The sequence below is a fragment of the Aquila chrysaetos genome, chromosome 22 (genome assembly GCF_900496995.4).
Source record: "Aquila chrysaetos chrysaetos chromosome 22, bAquChr1.4, whole genome shotgun sequence".
In the NCBI taxonomy this organism is placed as follows: Eukaryota; Metazoa; Chordata; class Aves; order Accipitriformes; family Accipitridae; genus Aquila; species Aquila chrysaetos.
This window is the reverse complement of record NC_044025.1, coordinates 1,125,429-1,146,684: the sequence shown is the minus strand read 5'-3', so window position 1 is coordinate 1,146,684 and position 21,256 is coordinate 1,125,429. Positions and strand designations below refer to the sequence as shown.

Below are 21,256 nucleotides of genomic sequence, written 5' to 3'. Positions count from 1 at the left end.
TATGCTAAGGCACATGGAAAACAGAGAGGTGACTGGTGACAGCCAATGTGGCTTCACTAATGGCAAGTCATGCCTGACAAATTTCTGGTGGTCTTCTATTGCAGGGTTACAGCATTGGTGGATAAGGGAACATGACTGACATCAGCTACCTGGACTTGTGCAAAGCATTTGATACTGTCCCACACAACTACCAACCCTACCTCTAAAATGGAGAGACATGGATTTGACGTGTGGACCATTTGGTGGATAAGGAATTGGCTGGATGGTCACACTCCAAGAGTTGCGCTCAACAGCTCAGTGTCTGGGTGGAGATCAGCAACGAGTGGTGTCCTTCAGGGGCCTGTATGGAGAACAGTATTACTTAACATCTTCGTCGGGGCCATGGACAGTGGGATTGAGTGAACCCTCAGCAAGTTTGCACATGACACCAAGCTGAGTGCTGCGGTTCGTACTCCAGAGGGAAGGGATGCCATCCAGAGGGACCTTGACAGGCTTGAGAGCTGGGCCCGTGCAAACCTCATGAAGTTCAACAAGGCCAAGCACAAGGTCCTGCACCTGGGTCGGGGTAATCCCAAACGTGGGTACAGCCCTGGCAATGAGTGGATTGAGAGCAGGCCTGTGCACACGGACTTGGGGGTACGGGTGGATGAAAAAGTGAACATGAGCCAGCAACGTGTGCTCACAGCCTAGAAAGCCAATCATGTCCCGGGCGGCATCCAAAGGAAGTGTGGCTCGCAGGTTGGGGAAGGTGATTCTCTCCCTCTACTCTGCTCTTGTGGTGCCCCACCTGGAGTACTCTGTTCAGCTCTGGGGCACACAGCATAAGAAAGACATGGTCCTGCTCGAGCGGGTCCAGAGGAGGGCCACAAAGATGATCAGGGGGCTGCAGCACCTCCCCTGTGACAGGTTGAGAGACTTGGGGTTGTTTAGCCTGGAGAAGAGAAGGCTCCGCAGAGACCTTATAGTGTCCTTCCACGACTTAAAGGGGGCATACACCAAAGATAGGAGGGACTTTTTATAAGGGAGTGTAGTGATAAGATGAAGCGTAATGGTTCAGTACACTGAAAGAGGGTAGTTTTAGATTAGATATAGGAAGAAATTACCTCCTGGGAGGGTGGTGAGACACTGGAACACGTTCCCAGAGGAGTTGTGGATGCCCCTTGCCTGGAAGTGTTCAAGGCCAGGTTGGATGGGGCTTTGACCAACCTGATATACTGGAAAATGTCCCTGCTCATTGCAGGGGGCTTGCAACTACATCCTCTTTAAGGTCTCCTCCAACCCAAACCATTCTGTGATTCTACGGTCATGGCAACATCAACAGCTGTGGAAGCTGCTATAGATGCCCAGCACTACACAAGGACAGCAGGTTGAAACACTACCCTCCCACAACATCTTTCCCAAAACAGGAGCCAAAAGGTTCATCAGACAGTATTCAGCAGTCTGCATGTCACCCCTCCTACCAACACATTGCCTACGGCAATCACGCAGCAGCACAAGGGACTGTCTCTGCTGGGAGATAGTCGTACAACATTGTGGGCATTTCAATACCATGTAACTATCTCAAGACCCAGAAGGCCTCCAGCTCCAGATTCTTGGAGCCTGGAAAAGAATCCTGGGCAGGAACACTCTCTGCCCATCCTGCCTCATGCTTTCCTCCAGGCAGCCTCCACTCCCCACTCTCCAACATGCGTTCTCAAGAAAAGCACACATCTCCCACTCTTGTCTTCTTATGGCATAGGCCATGGAATTCCCAAGGATTTCCGGTTCCCACAGACAAGTCTTCCCACTGCTCAAAATCAACCTTCACATCAGGAAATGCTCAGGCCCTGCTCAATGCCAGTGCCAGAATCACCTCCACGACATGTCACAGTTTCCTTTCCCGGCTCATTCCGACTTTTGCTTATGCTTCCCATCAATGAGACCACTGAAGAAAACACACACAGGTATCACGTACACATTGTCAGCAAACTCTCTGCTGACGACCCATCATGTCTGGCAATGCTTCAGCTCTCTCCAAGGGAAATGTTGCAGACCTGGGAGCAAGACTGTTTCTACGGGTGACATTGTCACAGCTCTAAATAGCAATAGCATCAATTTCTTGCTCTGAAAAAACAACCCAAGAGTTGATGAGCACCCCACTGCAACAGATGACATTGACTACGTATCAGAATCTGGTTTGGGTTTTGTTTTGTTGGGTTTATTTTGTTTGGGTTTGTTCTGCTTGTTCGGTTTTGCTTGTTTGTTTGTTAGTTTTTCCCCAAGAAGATGTTTCCAGGGCTTCTGTAACCATGAGGCTGTTGATTCAAATATTAGAAGAACATCAAAACAGACCAGTGTATGTCACATGACTTCCCTGGCCACGAACAAGAGACCAAAACCTGGGGATGCTGGAAACAACAAAATGAAAAGGAAATTCCTGTCTCTAACACTACCTTGTTGGGTGACACTCTTCCTCTGACACTTTACACTAGCAACTAGCCTTACAACACACTTGGAAAAAAACAGAGGAAAAGTCCGTATTGCCTTCCCTACTTTCATAATTCCTCCGGTGGGCGAACAAAAATGCAGAAATTACACCACACGGGAGAGAAGACCCTGAACACCCAACTGTCACCTTCCATCACAACTCTCGCAGAAGGGAATCAAATAAGGACGAGGACAGAGTTTATGACAAGAAACCACAGCGGATACCAGCACGGTCAGCAAAAAGCAACTCTAAGAAGCAGTAAATAGTGCCTGCGGGACTGCCACCACCACAGCCTGCGTGTCTGGCACCCCTTCAGCAAGCTCGGGTGGAAATGCTGCACACCAGCAAGCCCGAGCGTCCGCAAAGCTGATGTCGTGGCACCTCTCATTGCAGTCGGCAGGGATTTCATTCCACGGGACAACAGCCCACAGCCACGACGGCAAAGCTCAGCTTCGGACGGCCACCGCTGCGGGGTGCGGCAACACCTTGCTTGCTTCCTCCCCCACACCGAGAGCCCGGGGGCTCCGGCAAGGACGCAAAGGTCCCGTGAACACCCTTAAGAAGCACCCGCCAAGCCCGAAGCACCCGCCAAGCCCCCACCGCCTGAGCTCGACTCCCACCAGCGCCTGCCCAGGGGCCGGGCGACCAGGGCCACAAGAAGGGGGAAGGGGCGAGAGGCGACAAAGGGGGGGGGCACTGACCGTGTCCACGAGAGGGGCGCCTCCGGCTGCGTCTCCTTCGCCGCGGGGCCGGGCGGCGGCGGGAAGTTGGGGCTGAAAACCATCAGGTCGCTCTTGCCCGCGCCCTCCGCCACGCACAGGCTCCGGCTCTGGCGCTGCGAGTACGACCAGCTCCCCACTTCGCTGGCGCACACCAGCGTCGCCGGACCGGGCCCCGACAGCACGGCCGCCCGCGGCGCCCACCGCGACGCCCCGTACAGCACCACCGCCAGCAGGAACAGGCTCGACACCGCGCAGATGGCCACCACCAGCCACACGTTCGTCGCCGCCGCCGCCGCCGCCGCCGCGCGCCCTCCGCGCCGCCGCCGGCCGCAGCCCCGCCCCCGACGACGACGAGCCCGCGGCCGCCAGCGCCGCCTCGGCGCCCTCCACCAGCGACACGCTCAGCGTGGCCGTGGCCGAGCGCGCCGGCTCCCCGTGGTCCCGCACCACGATCACCAGCCGCTGCCGCGGGCCGTCCGCCTCCTCCAGCGCCCGCGCCGTGCTCACCTCGCCGCTGTACAGCCCCACGCGGAACGGGCCCTTCCCCCGCGGCTCCCACAGCTCGTAGCGCAGCCACGCGTTGTAGCCCGAGTCCGCGTCCACCGCGCGGATCTTCGCCACCACCTGCCCCGCCGGCGCCCCCCACGCCGCCCACGCCCACAGCGCCCCCGAGCCCGAGCCCGGCCCCGACGCCGCCGAGCCCGCGGCCCCGCCGCCCGGCCCGCCCCCGGCAGCCGGGAGCAGCGCCGGCGCGTTGTCGTTCTCGTCCACCACGAACAGCTGCACCGTGGCGTTGCCGCACAGCGGCGGCTCCCCCGCGTCCACCGCCCGCACCTCGAACTGCAGCACCTGCACCTCCTCGTAGTCCAACGGCTGCAGCGCCCACAGCCGCCCGCTCTCCGCGTCCACCGACACGTAGCTCGACGCCGCCCGCCACCCCCCGCCCGCCACCCGCCCCCGCCCACGCCCTCCGCCACCGAGTAGCTCACGCGCCCGTTGCCCGCCTCGTCCGGGTCCCGCGCCCACAGCCGCGCCAGCTCCGCGCCCGCCGCGTTGTTCTCCCGCGCCAGCACCGTGTACACGGCCTGCGCGAACGCCGGCGCGTTGTCGTTCACGTCCGACACCGGCACCCGCACCCCGCGGCTGGCGCGCAGCGCCGGCGCCCCGCCGTCCTCCGCCCGCACCTCCACCTCGTACTCCGACACCCGCTCCCGGTCCAGCGCCTCCCGCAGCACCAGCGAGTACGAGCCCGCGAACGTCGCCACCAGCCCGAACGGCGCCGCCGGCCACACCGCGCAGCGCACCCGACCGTTCGCCCCCGAGTCCCGGTCCGACACGCTCAGCAGCGCCACCACCGTCCCCACCGCCGCGTCCTCCGGCACCGGCACCGACAGCGACGTCACCCACACCTCCGGCGCGTTGTCGTTCACGTCCAGCACCTCCACCCACCTGCAGTGACCCGACAGCGGGGGCGAGCCTTTGTCTTTCGCCTTAATGTGTAGTCGTAGAAGTAACTGTCTCAAAGTCCAGGGCGCCCGTCAGTCTGATCTCCCCGCTGTCCGTGTCGATGCTGAACATATCTGAGGCCGAGGGAGGCAAACAGTATCAATTTCATAAATCACCTCGCCATACATTCCCAAGTCCGGATCCGTGGCGTTCACCGCGCCACACGTCCCCTCTGCAGCGCTCTCTAGCAGCTGCACTTTATACACCGACTGGTTAACTGGGGCGCGTTGTCGTTCACTCCACCGAGATCACCAGCTCCATCGTGCCCGTCAGCGACGGACGGCCCCCGTCACTCGCCGTCAACACCAAACGGTGCTCAGCATCGTCTCGCGGTCCAGCGGTCTCCTCTCAGCACCAGAAATACGATTCAGAGTCCTCCTCTGTTTTTTTCCATTCCAAGAGAAGTGCTCGCTGGGGCTGAGGGTATAGGAGAGCTGCGCGTTGGCTCCGACGTCTGCATCCGACGCGCCCTCCAGCGGGAACCGAGAACCGGGGGGGGAGTTCTCCGATAAACTGAGGTTTTTCCGGGCGGCGGGGAAGAGCGGGGCGTTGTCGTTGATGTCGGTCACCTCCAGCTCCACGTGGAAGACGCGCAGCGGCCGCTCCACCAGCACCTCCAGGCGCAGGGCGCACGGCGCGCTCTTCCCGCACAGCTCCTCCCGGTCCAGCCGCGAGCTCACCACCAGCGCCCCGCTCGCCCCGCTCACCTCCACGCTCGCCCGCCGGCCCTGCGCCACCAGCCGCAGCCGACGCGCCTCCGGCTCGCCCGCCTCCAGGCCCAGGTCCTGCGCCAGCCGGCCCACCACCGTCCCGGCCTTGGCTTCCTCCGGCACCGAGTAGCGCACCTGCCCGCCGCCCAGCGCCCAGGCCGCCTGCAGCACCAGCACCCGCACCACGGGCCCCCAGCACACGCCCATCGCCGCCGCCGCCCGCACGGGCCCCGCACGGCTCCCCGCCGCCGCCCGGACGCACCGGCTCGCCCGCCCGCCCCGCGCCGCCCCCCCGCGCTCACAGCCGGGCTCTCCGCCGCACCGGGGCGGAGCCGCCTCACCGCTCCCACGCCGTTTCTGAGCCTGCAGCGACACCGTGTGCTGCTCCGACGCCTCGCACGCTCCCCACGATCGCCAGCCCGCCGCCTCTCGCCTCGCTCCCTTCCGTGCTCCTCCTGCTTTGCCTCCTTCCTTTCTTTTTCCCTTCCTCCTGCGTCTTTCCTCTTTCCTTCGGCCTTTCTTCTTTCCGCCCCACTTATCTCTTCTTATGCGTTTCTCGCCTTCTTCCTTCCTTCCTTTCTGCCACTTCTCTCTTCTTCTCTCCGTTTTCTCTTCCATCTTTCTTCTTTCTTCTGCTTTCTTCTCTTTCCACCTTCCATGTCCTCTTTCTTCTTCCTCTTCTCCTTTTCGTTCTTGCCCTCACGTGCCCAAGTCTTTACTCCCCTTTCCCTTCTCCTTCCATCCTTCGCTCTTCTCTACCCCCGCTGGCACCTCGCCAGTCGCCTCCGGCGCCGCGGCGGACACCGTCAAAGACGGGGCCAGCAGCGCTAATTACGGGCCAGCAGCGCCGGAGCGCGGTACTCTAACCGAGGCGGAGGCTGTTAGGGACCAACTCTCTTCACCGTCTACAGGTCACGTCACGCTCGTCATCTCCTCTATCGTCTCTTCTTTCCTTTCTTTCGTCCTCTTTTCTTCTTTTTACTTCCACCAATTCCTTCCTTGTCTTCTTCCTTCCCTCTGCCATTTTCTGTTTCTTTTCTCCCTTTTTTCGTTACCCTTTCTTCTCCTGAATCTTCTTCCTTCTGCCTTTCCTTAGCTCTATCCCTAGCTCTTTCCTTTTTTCCCCCTGCCCTGCCTCATCTTTGCGTCCTAATCCTTTCTGTTTATACACAAACAGCCGAGCCATTGTATCTTCCTTTCTTTTTCTCCTTCACCAAAATAATTTCTAAATGGCTACAACACACTCACAATGAAGCATGGACACCCCTTCAGGCAAGACCTCTTCCTCTTCCTCACCACTTTTCACCAAGCCTGACACAGCACCCGAGTACCGAGGGTGCTAAGGTCCTCCACTCCATTCATCGTGTCGATACAACGTTGGTGCATGCTGGTAATCTCTGCTATCGTCTCTTCCTTCTTTCTTGTTTCTTCTTTCTTGCATTCTTGCTTGCTTGCTTGCTTCTTACTTGCATAGATTACTTCCTGTCCTTCTTCCTTTCCTCTTCTTCCCGTCTCATCTCCCTTTTTTTTTTTTTTTGTCCTGCCCTATCCTTGCCTCCCATTCTTTTCTACTTCCATCCTTCTATCTTCTGTTTCTTTTTCCATTACCAAGAAGTTTTAAAAATGTCTACACCACACTCGCCATGAAGCACGGACATGCCCTTTGGCAAGAGCTCTCATTCCTCATCCCTATCACCTTCCATCCTTCCATACTATAAACAACCCTCCTGTTTTCCTCCACTCTATGAATCTGCACCTGCCCTTATCTTCCTGAAAAGAACACACCCTTCGGCATACCAGCCATCTCAAGGACCCAGCAAATCACAGAGTGAGGCAATCAAATGGCAAGAACATCTCTGCCTCATCAGTTATGGGTTGTGTGGCATGGGGGTTTTTGCTAGTGGGGGAGGGGCTGCAGGGGTGGCTCCTGTGAGAAGCTGCTAGAGCTCCCCTGGCTCCAAGCCGACCCTCCTCTTGCCCAGCCGACCATATCAGTGATGGTGGTAGCGCCTCTGGGAGAAGGTATTTAAGAAGGGAATCTGCAGTGAGTGGGGGTATTGGAATGTGAGAGGAACGCCTCTGTGGATACCGAGGTCAGTGAAGGAGGGGGACGAGGGGCGCCTGAGGAGGTTGATGCCCCTGCAGCCCGTGGTGAGACGGCTGGCTGTCCCCCTGCAGCCCGTGGAGGTGAGCAGGGGAGCACATGCCCCTGAAGATGGCCGTGACTCCATCCGAAAGCCCGCGCTGGAGCAGTGCGTGGCTGAAGATCGGCCCATGGAAAGGACCCACGCCAGGGAAGTTTGTGAGGAACTGCAGCCCGCGGAACTCACGTTTGGAGAAGTTGTGAAGGACTGTCTCCCGTGGGAGGGACCCCACGGTGGAGCAGGGGAAGAGTGAGGGGTCCTCCCCCTGAGGACGAAGGAGCGGCAGAGACAAGGTGTGGCGACCTGACCCCAATACCCATCCCCTGTTCCCCTGCGCCACCGGAGGGAGCGGGTAGAGAGAAACGGGAGTGGGGTTGAGCTGGGAAGGAGGGAGGGGTGGGGGGAAGGTGTTCCAAGATTTGGGTTTACTTCCTAATATCCTTGGTTTGATTTGACTTGTAGTCAATTAAATTGATTTTGTTTCTTCCCCAAACTGAGCCTGTCTTTTACCCTGACCATAAGTGGTGAGTGATCCCTCCCTGCCCTTCTCTCGACCACGAGCCTGCCTTTATATTTCTCTCACCCACCGTAGCTGGGGGGGGGGGGGGGGGGGGGGGTGGGTGAGGGAGCAGCTGCGTGGGCTTTGTTACCAGCTGGGCTGAAACCATGACACTCATCAGAACACAATCCACCACTCTCTGAAACAGAACCCCCAGATACAGGGATGTCACTAAAAAAAAGGGCTCCACAGAGTCCAAACAACGCAGGCGAGTCTCTCATTCGGGAACTCAAACCCAGCACACGAGCACAACAACCCTCCAGGAGAATAAAAAAGCACAGGGCAACCACAGCTCCCAAGCATCCTAAAGATACCTCCATTCTTCCAGACTCATTTCCACCTACGTGCTGAATGGCAAGCTCTTGCTTCCCATTCAGGCAGGCATGCACTGCCAGAACAACACAGCAAGAACCTCAGTACCCAGGGGCATCAGTCCCCTCGGAATAGCATGACCCACCCATCACACAGCCAAACAAAAGCCACGCGGGTAACACCATGGCATTTTTAATGACAACATCCGCTCAATGCCCAAAACATCCACCCCATGTAACGGATTGTGATCCCGCCTCCATATACGCTTGCTGCCGCCTGACCACACTGTGCCTGGAAGCAGCAGGAAAGCAATGAGAGCAGGCAGTGGTGCTTTGCTGCTCCAGGCCTACAGGCATGACAATCCTGGCAACATTCGGTTGATCCAACAGCAAGATACCATGACAAAACAGGAACAAAAGTACATCTGCCTCTCAAACTCATCCTTTCAGGTATGAACAACTTAGCTGTAGAATCACTGGTTGCTTCTTCAAAATAAAAAAACGTTTTCAGGACAGCAGAAACAACGGCTTTAAGGGACATTTGCAACTAACATTAGAGAGATTCCTGGGGAAGCTGGACAAAAAAATTACTCATGTTCTGCAAAAGCCTGGAAAATGCTTGACAGTGCACAGTGCTCCCTTATGCACTTCTATCACAAGGAGAGCAGGAGGGAGACCTGAAAGCCAAGCACATTCTGTCAACATCAAGCTCAGCTCAAGAGAGTGGAAAAGCCATCCCCCACAATGATGACAAACCGCCCAAATGTCTGCAACCTGACAGCTGCCACAATTCCGCCTGCATCTCATCCGCTGTTACCAACACATTGACAATGCGAGAGAAGAGAAAAAAAAACGATGGGAGGTTTTGGTAAGAGGAGGAAGAAAACCAAAGGAACCCGTTCCACTGTATTGAAACACACGAGGACAACAACAGGCACAAGGCTATGCAGAAATTCTGGAGGCCCTGAAAGGATCCCGGGCAAGTAGCACTGTCTGCGGAGCCTCTTCTTGATTTTTCTACTGGCATCCCCTATCCCACACCCGGGGCAATGGCATCTCCAGCTAAGTGGACATTCTCCACTTCTTCCCCAATGACACAGACCATGTTCTAACCAGCATCTCCATTTCCCTCACGCAAGACTTTTCCCCACTCAAGGTCACACTCCCATGACGCATGCCCAGGCCACACTTCAGCCACTCACAGGATCGCTGCCACAGCACCCGGGTACTGCTCCAGCCCCACAACATGCCCCACCTCTAAGCCCCGTTCTCAACATGACCCAGGCCTTTGCACATCCTCGCTTTCCCTCACAAATGGCACAGAAACATACGGAGGGCTGCAAAGCCGCACAGTGTCTGACAGACTCTTCCCAGCTGCCTGAACTTCACCCTGAATGTTTTCTGACTTTTCAAGCAATCTCAGAGGGAAACAACACTGCTGTGCATTAGAACGTAAAGATCCTTTGATTAGAGCTTGACAGCTCTGACACCTGTCCACACGGAATTTACTCTTTCAGAAAACCACACCAAATACCGAAGCAGAAGCACACTCACAATGTCCACCGCGTGGGAGAATTTGTACCAGAGAAAACCAGAGCTGGGCAGGCTTTGGCGTGTAAGTGCACAGCTCTGAATGACTTAAGCATAACAGGACACACCATCTCTACCCAGGCCAACTGTGCAAGTGAACACGTAGAGGGAATCGAGCACAGAAAGATTACACCCACCTCCCTACACCCCTTACAAATCCTGCCCAAGGAGGATCAAGGAACCATCATGGCACAATCAACGGCTGTGGAAGCTGCTATAGATGCCCACCACTCCACAAGGACAGCAGGTTGAAGCACTACCCTCCCACAACACCCGCCAAAACACAGGAGAAAAAAAGTTCATCAGACAGCATTCACCAGTCTGCATGTCACCCCTTCTTAACAACACATCGCCTACATCAGGCAGGCTGCAGGGGAACCTACTGACCCTGGTGGGAGATATTCATAAACTCAAAACACATTGCGGGCATTTCAGTTTCACATACTGTCTCAAGATCCACAAGGCCTCATACTCCAGACCCTTGGAGCCTGGAAAGAATCCTGGGCAGGAACCCTCTGCCCATCCTGCCTCATGCTTTCCTCCAGGCAGCCTCCACTCCCCACTCTGCAACACGCGTTCTCAAGACAAGCACATCATCTCCCATTCTTGTCTTCTTACGACATGGCCCACAGTCTTCCCAAGATTTCCACTTCCCTCAGACAAGTTCCCACTGCTCAAGGTCGACCTTCACATCCAGAAATGGCCAGGCCCTACTCAGTACCACTGCCACATTCACCTCCGCAACATGCCACACTCTCCCCTGTGGCTTCAGCAACCTCGGACGGAAAACGTTACAACAACTGGGAGCAATAATAGTTATAGGGGTGATATCGGAACAACTCTAATGGCAATGGGCATAAATTGCATGCTGTGCAACGAGAACCCAAATGCTGACAAACACACCAGCGTCACCCGATGATATCTACCGTTGTACAAAAATTTTCACTTGAGGTTTTGGGGTGAGCTGTTTAGCTTTTTGGGGTTGTTTTGGTTTGGTTCTTTTTCTGAAAAGAGGTTTTTCCATCAGTTTTTAAGGGCATGGCTGGCGATGCAAATATTGAAGGAACATCAAACAGGCCAGTGTACAGTCACGCCTCCTCTCAGGCCAGGATCTCAAGTCCAAAACCCAGCCGGGGAGGGCAGGACAAGAAAAGGAAATACCTGCCTTGGGTCACACACTTCTGCCTCAACGCTTTATGCGTACTAACTACAGTTAAAATACACTTGGAAAAAGAACACTTGGAAAAGTTCGTACCACCTCCCTACTTTTACAATAACCCTGTTGGGCAAATAAAATGGAGAAACTACGCTGATAGGTAGACTCCCAATTGTTACCTTGCATCCATGTCTCTTGCAGAGGAGAATCAAACAGGGGGAGGACAGAGTTTATGACAGGAAACCACAGCCGTATACCAGCCATGATCTGCAGTCAGCAAAGGTAAGAAGTTCTCCCACTGCTCAAGGTCACCCTTCACATCAGGAGATGCCCAGGCCCTACGCAATGCCACTGCCACATTCACCTCCATGAACATGCAACAGTTTCCTTGCCCACCTCAGGGCTCTCTCCAGATTTTCCAGACCCTTCCCACCAAAGACAGCACCACAAAGAAATGTACAGATGGTATCACACACACAGCATCCAGCAGAGTCTCTCTGCAGCTGACCCTTCGTGTTTGGCAATGCTTTCAGCATTCTCAGAAGGAAATGTGCAGACCTGGGAGCATACTCTTTATAAGGTGACGCTGGGACAGCTCGAGATGGCCATGGCATTGATTTCATGCTCTGAGGGAAAAAACGAACATATGTTGACGGGCACAACACCGTAACCGATGATATCGACTGCGTAGGGGAATTTGGTTTCAGTTTTGTTTGGGGAGGGCTGGTTTTTTGGCTTTGGGTTGGTTTGTTTCTTTGTTTTTTTCTTGTAAGAAAAGAAGATTTCCAGGGCTTGTGCAATGATGTGACTTCCGATCCAAATATTGAACGAACATCAAAACAGGGCAGCGTACTTCATGACACTTCACTGGCGAGGAATGCACTCCACAACTGGGGGAAAGGGGAAGCAGGAAAAGAAAAAGAAAATTCCCGTTCCTAACACCTACCTTGTGGGGTGAAACTCCTCTCCCTCAACACTTTATCATACTAACTATGGTTACAACACACTTGGAGAAAGAACATTGGATTACAGCCACCTCCTCATCACTTCCGCTTACAAATCCTGCCTGAGGAGGAGAAGGAACCATCATGGCAACATCAGTGGAGGTGGAAGCTACTATGGATGCCCACCACTACGCAAGGACAGCTGGTTGAAGTGCTACACTCCCACAACACCCTCCTCAAAAGAAGCGTGAAATGGATCAGCAGACAACATTCAGAAGTCTGCATCTCAACCCCTCTTACCAACACATTGCCTAGGTCAGGAAGGCAGCAGCACAAATGACTGTCTCTGGGGGGAGATATTCATAACCTCAAGGGACACTGTGGGCATTTCAATACCATGTAACAGGCCTTCATACTCCAGACCCTAGCAGCCTGGGAAACAATCCTGCAAAAGAATACTCTGTGCCCTTCCTGCCTCATGCTTTCCTCTAGCAAGCCTCCATTCCCCACTCTGCAACATGTGTCCTCGAGAAAAGCACACATCTCCCATTCTTGTCTTCTTACAACATGGCCCATGGTCATCCAAGGATTTCCACTTCCCTCACACAAGTCTTCCCACTGCTAAAGGTCACCCTTCACATCAGGAGTTGCCAGGCACTACTCAATGCCACTGCCACAATCAACCGCCACGAACATGCAACAGTTTCCTTTCAGTCCAGCTTTTGTGGACACTTCTGTCAACGGCAGCACCACAGAAAAGCATACAGATGCTATCGCATACACTGTGTCCAGCAGACTCTCCGCAGCTTACTCTTCATGGTTTGCAATGCTTCAGCAACCTCACATGGAAACCTTACACGTCTTGGAGCAATACTATTTCCAGAGATGATCATAGTGTCGTTGATGTCGGAGAAGATCCTTCAGACCGTCGAGTCCAAACATTAACCTAACACTGCCAAGTCCACCACTAAACCATGTCCCTAACCACCACGTCTTCTAAATATCCCCAGGGATGGTGACTCAAGTACTTCCCTGGCCAGCCTGTTCCAATGCTTGACAACCCTTTGAGGGGAGAATTTTCTCCTAATATCCAATCTAAACCTCCCCTGGCACAACTTGAGGCCATTTCCTCTCGTCCTATCACTTGCTACTTGGGAAAAGAGACCAACAACCACCTAGGTACAATCTCCTTTCAGGCAGTTGTAGAGGTCTCCCCTCAGCCTCCTTTTCTCCAGACCAAACAACCCCAGTTCCCTCAGCTGCTCCTTGTACGTCTTGTTCTCTAGACCCTTCATCAGCTTCGTTGCTCTTCTTTGCACACGCTCCAGCACCTCAATGTCTTTCTTGGGGTGAGGGGCCCAAAACCAAACACAGTCTTCGAGGTGCGGTCTCACCAGTGCCATGTACAAAGGGATGATCACTTCCCTACTCCTGCTGCCCACACTATTTCTGATAAAAGCCAGGAGGCTATTGGCCGCCTTGGCCATCTGGGCACACTGCCGGCTCATATTCAGCTGGCTGTTGACCAACACCCCCAGGCCCTTTTCCTCCAGGCAGCTTTCCAGTCACTCTTCCCCAAGCCTGCAGCCTTGCACTGGGTTGTTATGACCCACATGCAGGACCTGGCACTTAGCCTTCTTGAAGCTCATCCAGCTGGCCTCGGCCCATCGATCCAGCCTCTCCAGACCCCTCTGCAGAGTCTCTACCCTCAAGCAGATCAACACTCCCGCCCAACTTGGTGTCGTCTGCAAACTTACTGAGGGTGCGCTCGACTCCCTCATCCGGATCACTGATAAGGATATTAAACAGAACTGGCCCCAAGAATGAACCCTGGCGAACACCACTTGTGACCGGCCGCCATCTGGATTTACCTCTGTTCACTACAACTCTTTGGGCCCGGCCAGCCAGCCAGCTGTTTACCCACCAAACAGTACAACCACCCAAGCCATGAGCAGCCAGTTTCTCCACGAGAACACTGTGGGAAACGGTGTCAAAGACTTTACTAAAGTCCAGGCAAACAACATCCACAGCCTTTCTCTCATCCACTAAGCGGGTCGTCTTGTCAAAGAAGGAGATCAGGTTAGTCAAGCAGGACATGCCTTTCCTAAACCCATGATATCGGGACAGCTCTAGTGGCAATGGGCATTGATTTCATGCTGTGAGAGAGCAACCCAAATGCTGACGAGCACATCACTGTAACGGATGATATCTAACGTGTCGGACAATTTGGGGATGGTTGGGGTTTGGGGGTTGAAAACAAGGCTTGCGTGGATTCTTTAAGGTTGTCGCTGCTGATCCAAATATCGAGAGAACATCAAAACAGGCCAGCATATGTCATGACACTTCACTGGTGAGGAACGTAGTCCACAACCTGGGGGAAAGGGGGAGCAGCAAAAGAAAATTCCCATTTCTAACACCTGCCTTATTCGGTCACACCTCTCTCCATGAAAAATTTATCCTATGAACTAGACTTACAACACAGTTGGAAAAAAACATAGGAAAAGCCCGCAGTGCCTTCCCTACTTTCATAACCACTCTGCTCAGCCAACCAAAATGGAGAAATTACACCATGGGAAGAGAAAACCCTCAAGTCTCAACTGTCACCTTCCATCACGTCTCTTCCAGAGGAGAATCAAAGAGGAGGACGACAGAGTTTGTCACAAGAAAGCACATCCGATCCAAGCGCAGACAGCAGTCAGCAACGGAAATGGCAGAAAATAGTGCCTGGGGGGCTGCCACCACCACAGCCTGCATGTCTCACACTTCTTCATCAATCTTGAGTGGAAATGCTACACGCCAGCAAGCAAGAGCGTCTGCAAAGCTGGTGGTGTGGCACCTCTAACGCAATCGGCAGTGATTTTATTCTACAGAAGAACAATTCACACCCACAACTGCAAACCTCAGCTGGGAGAATGAAGTCCTGCCCACCGTAGAAGAAGATGAGGTTGGAGACTGTGAATGAGCACAAGTCCATGGAACCCGATGAGATACATCTGAGGGTCCTGAGGGAATTGGCAGATGAAGTTGCCAAGCCACTATCCCTCATATTTGAAAAGTCATGACAGACTGGGGAAGTTCCCAGTGACTGGAAAAGGGGAAACATTACCCCCATTTTTCAAAAGGCAAAAAAAGGAAGACCTGGGCAACTGCAGGCCAGCCAGTCTCCCTTCTGTGCCTGGCAAGACCGTGAAGCAGATCCTCCAGGAAATTATGCTAAGGCACATGGAAAACAGAGAGGTGACTGGTGACAGCCAATGTGGCTTCACTAATGGCAAGTCATGCCTGACAAATTTCTGGTGGTCTTCTATTGCAGGGTTACAGCATTGGTGGATAAGGGAACATGACTGACATCAGCTACCTGGACTTGTGCAAAGCATTTGATACTGTCCCACACAACCTCTACCAACCCTACCTCTAAAATGGAGGAGACATGGATTTGACGTGTGGACCATTTGGTGGATAAGGAATTGGCTGGATGGTCACACTCCAAGAGTTGCGCTCAACAGCTCAGTGTCTGGGTGGAGATCAGCAACGAGTGGTGTCCTTCAGGGGCCTGTATGGAGAACAGTATTACTTAACATCTTCGTCGGGGCCATGGACAGTGGGATTGAGTGAACCCTCAGCAAGTTTGCACATGACACCAAGCTGAGTGCTGCGGTTCGTACTCCAGAGGGAAGGGATGCCATCCAGAGGGACCTTGACAGGCTTGAGAGCTGGGCCCGTGCAAACCTCATGAAGTTCAACAAGGCCAAGCACAAGGTCCTGCACCTGGGTCGGGGTAATCCCAAACGTGGGTACAGCCCTGGCAATGAGTGGATTGGGAGCAGCCCTGTGCACACGGACTTGGGGGTACGGGTGGATGAAAAAGTGAACATGAGCCAGCAACGTGCGCTCACAGCCTAGAAAGCCAATCATGTCCCGGGCGGCATCCAAAGGAAGTGTGGCTCGCAGGTTGGGGAAGGTGATTCTCTCCCTCTACTCTGCTCTTGTGGTGCCCCACCTGGAGTACTCTGTTCAGCTCTGGGGCACACAGCATAAGAAAGACATGGTCCTGCTCAAGCGGGTCCAGAGGAGGGCCACAAAGATGATCAGGGGGCTGCAGCACCTCCCCTGTGACAGGTTGAGAGACTTGGGGTTGTTTAGCCTGGAGAAGACAAGGCTCCGCAGAGACCTTATAGCGTCCTTCCACGACTTAAAGGGGGCATACACCAAAGATAGGCAGGGACTTTTTATAAGGGAGTGTAGTGATAAGATGAAGCGTAATGGTTCAGTACCAATGAAAGAGGGTAGTTTTAGATTAGATAATAGGAAGAAATTACCTCCTGGGAGGGTGGTGAGACACTGGAACACGTTCCCAGAGGAGTTGTGGATGCCCCTTGCCTGGAAGTGTTCAAGGCCAGGTTGGATGGGGCTTTGACCAACCTGATATACTGGAAAATGTCCCTGCTCATTGCAGGGGGCTTGCAACTACATCCTCTTTAAGGTCTCCTCCAACCCAAACCATTCTGTGATTCTATGGTCATGGCAACATCAACAGCTGTGGAAGCTGCTATAGATGCCCAGCACTACACAAGGACAGCAGGTTGAAACACTACCCTCCCACAACATCTTTCCCAAAACAGGAGCCAAAAGGTTCATCAGACAGTATTCAGCAGTCTGCATGTCACCCCCTCCTACCAACACATTGCCTACGGCAATCACGCAGCAGCACAAGGGACTGTCTCTGCTGGGAGATAGTCGTACAACATTGTGGGCATTTCAATACCATGTAACTATCTCAAGACCCAGAAGGCCTCCAGCTCCAGATTCTTGGAGCCTGGAAAAGAATCCTGGGCAGGAACACTCTCTGCCCATCCTGCCTCATGCTTTCCTCCAGGCAGCCTCCACTCCCCACTCTCCAACATGCGTTCTCAAGAAAAGCACACATCTCCCACTCTTGTCTTCTTATGGCATAGGCCATGGAATTCCCAAGGATTTCCGGTTCCCACAGACAAGTCTTCCCACTGCTCAAAATCAACCTTCACATCAGGAAAATGCTCAGGCCCTGCTCAATGCCAGTGCCAGAATCACCTCCACGACATGCCACAGTTTCCTTTCCCGGCTCAATCCGACTTTTGCTTATGCTTCCCATCAATGAGACCACTGAAGAAAACACACACAGGTATCACGTACACATTGTCAGCAAACTCTCTGCTGACGACCCATCATGTCTGGCAATGCTTCAGCTCTCTCCAAGGGAAATGTTGCAGACCTGGGAGCAAGACTGTTTCTACGGGTGACATTGTCACAGCTCTAAATAGCAATAGCATCAATTTCTTGCTCTGAAAAAAACAACCCAAGAGTTGATGAGCACCCCACTGCAACAGATGACATTGACTACGTATCAGAATCTGGTTTGGGTTTTGTTTTGTTGGGTTTATTTTGTTTGGGTTTGTTCTGCTTGTTCGGTTTTGCTTGTTGTTTGTTAGTTTTTCCCCAAGAAGATGTTTCCAGGGCTTCTGTAACCATGAGGCTGTTGATTCAAATATTAGAAGAACATCAAAACAGACCAGTGTATGTCACATGACTTCCCTGGCCACGAACAAGAGACCAAAACCTGGGGGATGCTGGAAACAACAAAATGAAAAGGAAATTCCTGTCTCTAACAGCTACCTTGTTGGGTGACACTCTTCTCTCTGAATACTTTACACTAGCAACTAGCCTTACAACACACTTGGAAAAAAACAGAGGAAAAGTCCGTATTGCCTTCCCTACTTTCATAATTCCTCCAGTGGGTGAACAAAAATGCAGAAATTACACCACGGGGAGAGAAGACCCTGAACACCCAACTGTCACCTTCCATCACAACTCTCGCAGAAGGGAATCAAATAAGGACGAGGACAGAGTTTATGACAAGAAACCACAGCGCATACCAGCACGGTCAGCAAAAAGCAACTCTAAGAAGCAGTAAATAGTGCCTGCGGGACTGCCACCACCACAGCCTGCGTGTCTGGCACACCTTCAGCAAGCTCGGGTGGAAATGCTGCACACCAGCAAGCCCGAGCGTCCGCAAAGCTGATGTCGTGGCACCTCTCATTGCAGTCGGCAGGGATTTCATTCCACGGGACAACAGCCCACAGCCACGACGGCAAAGCTCAGCTTCGGACGGCCACCGCTGCGGGGTGCGGCAACACCTTGCTTGCTTCCTCCCCCACACCGAGAGCCCGGGGGCTCCGGCAAGGACGCAAAGGTCCCGTGAACACCCTTAAGAAGCACCCGCCAAGCCCGAAGCACCCGCCAAGCCCCCACCGCCTGAGCTCGACTCCCACCAGCGCCTGCCCAGGGGCCGGGCGACCAGGGCCACAAGAAGGGGGAAGGGGCGAGAGGCGACAAAGGGGGGGGGCACTGACCGTGTCCACGAGAGCGGGCGCCTCCGGCTGCGTCTCCTTCGCCGCGGGGCCGGGCGGCGGCGGGAAGTTGGGGCTGAAAACCATCAGGTCGCTCTTGCCCGTGCCCTCCGCCACGCACAGGCTCCGGCTCTGGCGCTGCGAGTACGACCAGCTCCCCACTTCGCTGGCGCACACCAGCGTCGCCGGACCGGGCCCCGACAGCACGGCCGCCCGCGGCGCCCACCGCGACGCCCCGTACAGCACCACCGCCAGCAGGAACAGGCTCGACACCGCGCAGATGGCCACCACCAGCCACACGTTCGTCGCCGCCGCCGCCGCCGCCGCCGCCGCGCCGCCCTCCGCGCCCGCCGCCGGCCGCAGCCCCGCCCCCGACGACGACGAGCCCGCGGCCGCCAGCGCCGCCTCGGCGCCCTCCACCAGCGACACGCTCAGCGTGGCCGTGGCCGAGCGCGCCGGCTCCCCGTGGTCCCGCACCACGATCACCAGCCGCTGCCGCGGGCCGTCCGCCTCCTCCAGCGCCCGCGCCGTGCTCACCTCGCCGCTGTACAGCCCCACGCGGAACGGGCCCTTCCCCCGCGGCTCCCACAGCTCGTAGCGCAGCCACGCGTTGTAGCCCGAGTCCGCGTCCACCGCGCGGATCTTCGCCACCACCTGCCCTGCCGGCGCCCCCCACGCCGCCCACGCCCACAGCGCCCCCGAGCCCGAGCCCGGCCCCGACGCCGCCGAGCCCGCGGCCCCGCCGCCCGGCCCGCCCCCGGCAGCCGGGAGCAGCGCCGGCGCGTTGTCGTTCTCGTCCACCACGAACAGCTGCACCGTGGCGTTGCCGCACAGCGGCGGCTCCCCCGCGTCCACCGCCCGCACCTCGAACTGCAGCACCTGCACCTCCTCGTAGTCCAACGGCTGCAGCGCCCACAGCCGCCCGCTCTCCGCGTCCACCGACACGTAGCTCGACGCCGCCCGCCACCCCCCCGCCCGCCACCGCGCCCCCGCCCACGCCCTCCGCCACCGAGTAGCTCACGCGCCCGTTGCCCGCCTCGTCCGGGTCCCGCGCCCACAGCCGCGCCAGCTCCGCGCCCGCCGCGTTGTTCTCCCGCGCCAGCACCGTGTACACGGCCTGCGCGAACGCCGGCGCGTTGTCGTTCACGTCCGACACCGGCACCCGCACCCCGCGGCTGGCGCGCAGCGCCGGCGCCCCGCCGTCCTCCGCCCGCACCTCCACCTCGTACTCCGACACCCGCTCCCGGTCCAGCGCCTCCCGCAGCACCAGCGAGTACGAGCCCGCGAACGTCGCCACCAGCCCGAACGGCGCCGCCGGCCACACCGCGCAGCGCACCCGACCGTTCGCCCCCGAGTCCCGGTCCGACACGCTCAGCAGCGCCACCACCGTCCCCACCGCCGCGTCCTCCGGCACCGGCACCGACAGCGACGTCACCCACACCTCCGGCGCGTTGTCGTTCACGTCCAGCACCTCCACCAACACCTTGCAGTGACCCGACAGCGGGGGCGAGCCTTTGTCTTTCGCCTTAATGTGTAGCTTGTAGAAAGTAACTGTCTCAAAGTCCACGGCGCCCGTCAGTCTGATCTCCCCGCTGTTCGTGTCGATGCTGAACATATCTGAGGCCGAGGGAGGCAAAACAGTATCAATTTCATAAATCACCTCGCCATACATTCCCAAGTCCGGATCCGTGGCGTTCACCCGCGCCACCAGCGTCCCCTCTGCAGCGCTCTCTAGCAGCTGCACTTTATACACCGACTGGTTGAACTGGGGCGCGTTGTCGTTCACGTCCAGCACCGAGATCACCAGCTCCATCGTGCCCGTCAGCGACGGACGGCCCCCGTCACTCGCCGTCAACACCAAACGGTGCTCAGGCATCGTCTCGCGGTCCAGCGGTCTCCTCAGCACCAGAAATAACGATTCAGAGTCCTCCTCTGTTTTTTGCCAGTCCAGAGAGAAGTGCTCGCTGGGGCTGAGGGTATAGGAGAGCTGCGCGTTGGCTCCGACGTCTGCATCCGACGCGCCCTCCAGCGGGAACCGAGAACCGGGCAGGGTGGTGAATTCCGCGAGGCTGAGGTTTTTCCGGGCGGCGGGGAAGAGCGGGGCGTTGTCGTTGATGTCGGTCACCTCCAGCTCCACGTGGAAGACGCGCAGCGGCCGCTCCACCAGCACCTCCAGGCGCAGGGCGCACGGCGCGCTCTTCCCGCACAGCTCCTCCCGGTCCAGCCGCGAGCTCACCACCAGCGCCCCGCTCGCCCCGCTCACCTCCACGCTCGCCCGCCGGCCCTGCGCCACCAGCCGCAGCCGACGCGCCTCCGGCTCGCCCGCCTCCAGGCCCAGGTCCTGCGCCAGCCGGCCCACCACCGTCCCGGCCTTGGCTTCCTCCGGCACCGAGTAGCGCACCTGCCCGCCGCCCAGCGCCCAGGCCGCCTGCAGCACCAGCACCCGCACCACGGGCCCCCAGCACACGCCCATCGCCGCCGCCGCCCGCACGGGCCCCGCACGGCTCCCCGCCGCCGCCCGGACGCACCGGCTCGCCCGCCCGCCCCGCGCCGCCCCTCCGCGCTCACAGCCGGGCTCTCCGCCGCACCGGGGCGGAGCCGCCTCACCGCTCCCACGCCGTTTCTGAGCCTGCAGCGACACCGTGTGCTGCTCCGACGCCTCGCACGCTCCCCACGATCGCCAGCCCGCCGCCTCTCGCCTCGCTCCCTTCCGTGCTCCTCCTGCTTTGCCTCCTTCCTTTCTTTTTCCCTTCCTCCCTGC

The 21,256-nt window shown here is 56.5% G+C and overlaps 1 protein-coding gene and 1 pseudogene across 1 annotated transcript; both read right to left on the bottom strand.

Moving 5' to 3' along the window:
• Window positions 1-2,913: 2,913 nt before the first annotated feature.
• On the bottom strand, window positions 2,914-5,823 carry LOC115334431 (annotated as a pseudogene).
• Window positions 5,824-17,845: 12,022 nt separating this feature from the next.
• On the bottom strand, window positions 17,846-21,026 carry LOC115334411 (protocadherin alpha-6-like). Its single transcript, XM_029998538.2, is given in 2 exon segments — window positions 17,846-19,468; window positions 19,470-21,026. Coding segments are annotated over 2 exon segments (2,724 nt in total). The 5' UTR covers window positions 20,969-21,026; the 3' UTR covers window positions 17,846-18,243.
• Window positions 21,027-21,256: the final 230 nt, after the last annotated feature.